The sequence below is a fragment of the Phoenix dactylifera genome, unplaced genomic scaffold, assembly GCF_009389715.1.
Source record: "Phoenix dactylifera cultivar Barhee BC4 unplaced genomic scaffold, palm_55x_up_171113_PBpolish2nd_filt_p 000352F, whole genome shotgun sequence".
Classification (NCBI taxonomy): Eukaryota; Viridiplantae; Streptophyta; class Magnoliopsida; order Arecales; family Arecaceae; genus Phoenix; species Phoenix dactylifera.
The window spans coordinates 267,258-271,133 of NW_024067810.1; the positions used below are offsets into that span (position 1 = coordinate 267,258).

The 3,876-nt window shown below is 49.8% G+C and overlaps 1 protein-coding gene across 1 annotated transcript; it reads left to right on the forward strand.

Annotated features, from left to right (window-relative positions):
• Positions 1-751: 751 nt before the first annotated feature.
• On the forward strand, positions 752-3,612 carry LOC103717407 (ACT domain-containing protein ACR8-like). Its single transcript, XM_008805781.4, has 6 exons — positions 752-1,114; positions 1,349-1,394; positions 1,494-1,676; positions 1,815-2,390; positions 2,488-2,592; positions 2,726-3,612. Exons 1-6 carry the CDS (start codon positions 1,023-1,025, stop codon positions 3,104-3,106), a joined length of 1,383 nt encoding a protein of 460 aa, XP_008804003.2. The 5' UTR covers positions 752-1,022; the 3' UTR covers positions 3,107-3,612.
• Positions 3,613-3,876: the final 264 nt, after the last annotated feature.

A 3,876-nucleotide genomic window follows, 5' to 3' on the forward strand; every position in this document is an offset into this window, starting at 1 on the left:
GGGAACGTCGTGCAGGCCCATGAAGTCCCAACGACGGCACTCGTGCCTCTGACTCGAAGTCACGTGATATTTATGTACATAATAATAGCTGGTTTTAATTTAAAAACACCGTATTTGGAGCAGTAATCCGCATGCAGGCGACCCAATGATGGTTTTCTCTTGCTAAATCCAACCGCTCTTCCGGCTTATATTAAATTCTAAAGGTTAGAGCGAATGTTCCAAAGCTAAAGCAAGATTCCATCCGTTATAATTACACGTGGCTCCACGTTCGTCATGGATTTGGGTCTCGAGATTCCAGAGTTCCAATAATGGTTATAGGCGGTTAACGCCACGTAAATGGCTGGACGGCAATTTTAACTCAAAATGACAAAAAAAGAATGGAGGGTTAGGATGTTAGTTAGTAATATCGCGCGACGGCGATGACGACGAGAGAGAAAGGGCAGCGGGTCCGACATGGGCGGTCGAGGCGGTCGGCCCCCCATCACTCTCCACTTGTGAACCAAGCCAAAATGGCTCCACCCGGTCCCCACCGGACCGGTGGTCTCTTGAACCGGAAGCAAAGATTGGACCACGGAGCGACATTGCAGCTGTGTTGGATGACACTCGGAGGCAACGTGGGCTCGGTTCAATGGACCGGAATCGGGCCCCCTGGACCAAGTCGGTTGACCGCCTGAACCGTGGAGTGAGGCGTGGCTTTGCGCTTTAAATGCGAAGCCCCTTGGGTCCCGGTTCCAGTGGGAAGCTCGTGCCCTTCCAAGAGAGAGGCGATTTGATCGAAGAGAGGGAGGTGGAGGCGGGACAAAGGAGTGGGAGGAACGTGTCGGCCACTGGGTGATCTTTGGTCGCGGCGGGGATTTTGGAGGGACTTCGCTTTGCTGGTCTCGTCGCGTTGCGGGGATATTAGAGGGAGAAAGCGAGAGGGAAGAGCGAGGGACTTCGAGCGGGAGGAAGGGGAGGACGGAGCGGGACGAAGGAGTGTTCAAAAGGACAGAGTAGGGAGTTCCTTTTTTTTTCAGAGAAAAATGGCGTTCGAGGTGTTGAAGGGAGAGGAGAGGGAATGGCCGGCCTATTTGGATGAGTACGAGAAGCTCGTCATCCGGATGAACACTCCTAGGTTCGTTCTCTTGCTCTATGTTCTGTTCTGTAAGCTTTTGTTTCCTTCGTTTCAAACTGTTTACAACTCTAGTTGCTTAATCTCTACATCTCGTTTGATTTGTTTGTTTCTTTTCCTCTAAAGCGTCGAGATTTAATCGATTTCGAAGCACTTCTCTTTTAGTTTTTGTTGCAGACCTAGAAGTGCTTTTCTGCGACGGGTTTCTTACGCCTTTGTTCTGGCTCTTTGTTGCAGGGTGGTCATTGACAATGCCGTCTGCCCCACTGCGACGCTGGTCCAGGTAACGAAGAAAAAAAAAACAAACTCCGAGATGCAAGAATGGAGGATTTTTAGGGGTAAATGACACTAACGCAGATTTCCCCTGTTGTCATGAAACCAGGTCGACAGCGCGAGAAAGCACGGCATTCTCCTGGAGGCCGTCCAGGTCCTCACCGACCTCGAGCTGTCCATTAAGAAGGCTTATGTCTCCTTTGACGGCCGCTGGTTCATGGACGTCTTCCACGTTACCGACAAGTTCGGCTGCAAGCTCACCGACGACAGCGTCCTCTCCTATATCGAACAGGTCTTTTCTCCCTCTAAATTCCCTGAAAATATCCGATTATTTTGAGTTCTATTTGCTTACTGCTTCGAAAAATTCATAAAATCCCGCAAAAATCTCATTTTTAGAAGCTCCGTCAATTACTTTCTCGTAAAAACGCAGTCTTTGGCGACGGGGAGCGCCACTAGGTCCTCCGGCAGCTGTGGCGGCGACGGCGTAACGGTGCTGGAGCTCACCGGGGCGGATCGGCCGGGACTCCTCTCGGAGGTCTTCGCGGTGCTCGCCGACCTCCAGTGCGGGGTGGTGGAGGCGAAGGTTTGGACCCACAACGGCCGGATCGCGTGCCTCCTCGTCGTCCGGGACGAGGGCTGCGGCGAGCCCATCGAGAACTCCCTCCGGATCCACCGCGTCGAGTCCCGCCTCCGTCACGTCCTCAAGAGCGACCACGGCGTCCGCGGCGCCAAGACCGCCGTCTCCTCCGTTGCCATCGCCCACACCGACCGCCGCCTCCACCAGATGATGTTTGCCGACCGCGACTACGAGCACCCTTCCCCGTCTCCGACGGCGCAGCCGCCCTCCGTCTCCGTCCAGAACTGGATCGAGAGAGGCTACTCCATCGTCACCGTCCAGTGCCGGGACCGCCCCAAGCTAGTGTTCGACATTGTTTGCACGCTTACAGACATGGAGTACGTGGTGTTCCATGGAACCATTGACACTGATGGCGATCGAGCTCTCCAGGTTTGATCTTTCTCACTTGGATTAAGAACTTGCGTTAAAAAAAAAAAAAAAAAAAAACTGGTTCCTTAGAGTAAATTACTTTGCTGGATTTGTTCAGGAGTTCTATATAAGGCACAAAGATGGGAGCCCAATCAGTTCAGAAGCAGAGAGGCAGCGAGTGATCCAATGCTTGCAAGCCGCCATTGAAAGGAGAGCATCAGAGGTATCAAAGCTACCACCTTTGTTACTAAATTATGCACGATTCCTCTGAAAGAAACAGGGACAGAAGTATTTGATTGTTTCCTCCAATGTCATTTTGTGTTGATGTAATTAACTTCATATCTGCATGGTGGCAGGGTTTGAGAGTGGAGCTGTGCACCGTGGATCGGCCGGGGCTGCTCGCCGACATCACTCGGACATTCCGGGAGAATGGGCTGTTCGTCACAAGAGCGGAAGTGTCGACGAAGGGCGACATGGCCTCGAATTTTTTCTATGTGATTGATGCCGCCGGGAAGGCAGCAGATCATGATGCAATTGAGGCTGTCCGGCAGAGGATCGGGACCGGCACAGGTTGCCTTAAAGTGGAGGAGGAGCGGTGGCTGCAGGTCTACTGGAAGGCGGCGAGGGCCCGGGAGGAGGCTCAGCCTCAGACTGGTGGTGGCTTAGGGCTGTTCTATCTGGGGAATCTAGTGATGAGGAATCTGTACAACTTGGGGTTGATTAGGTCTTGCTCTTAGATTCTATGTTCCATTGGTTGTGTCTTTGTATCATACGATACCTTGCTTCCAATTGGATTTGTACATAACACAAGGCGGGGAAGAAGGAGGTGGGTGATATGAAGCAAAGACAGAGAGTATCTGATGGTTGTTAAATTGTCAAACAATTCGGGTCCTAGGGATATTTGGTTCTGAATGGGGATGAGGGGCCACTGAAGTAGTGTTTTGGACAAGAGAAAAAGAACAAAAGAGAAGGAAAGAAATGGATTGGTTGGGGATGGGGTCTTTGTTGCTGCTTTGGGGTTTGAAGTTTGAACGTTGCTGGTTGGGGGCAATTTGGTGGGAGTTGGTTGGTTGTGGTCGATTGGTGGAGTGCCAACTTTGAAAGATTGGTGTGGTTTGTTCCTTTTTTTTCTGGTTGTTTCTCTTCTTTTGGGTGACACACCTTGTACATAGACCATTGATGTTTAGTACTAATGTTTGACTCCATCATTTGATTTCATCTTGCTCTCTTCGAGGGAACTTTATTTTGTAATTCTCTTCAAGTCTGGTGGGTTTGTAGTTGGCTTATCTGGCATGAGATGAGTGTAGAATAACAAATTATCCATCCGAAGTAGATCGATCCAACCTAAGATCTAGAACAAATACTAAACACACTGAGAATTACGGAAAAAAAAATAATAGTGGAAGAAAAAATTTAGAAAATTTTTTTTTATTAAAAACAAGAAAAGCCGAAATAAAGAGTTTAGCTTTCTCTCACAAACAAGTCTCATCTGGTCAAAAATAATGCT

Coding starts and splice junctions, on each gene's coding strand:
- LOC103717407 (XM_008805781.4), top strand. CDS start 1,023: ATGGCGTTCGAGGTGTTGAAGGGAGAGGAGAGGGAATGGCCGGCCTAT. Junction 2,391..2,487: donor ATGGCGATCGAGCTCTCCAG/GTTTGATCTTTC, acceptor GGATTTGTTCAG/GAGTTCTATATAAGGCACAA. Junction 2,593..2,725: donor TTGAAAGGAGAGCATCAGAG/GTATCAAAGCTA, acceptor GCATGGTGGCAG/GGTTTGAGAGTGGAGCTGTG.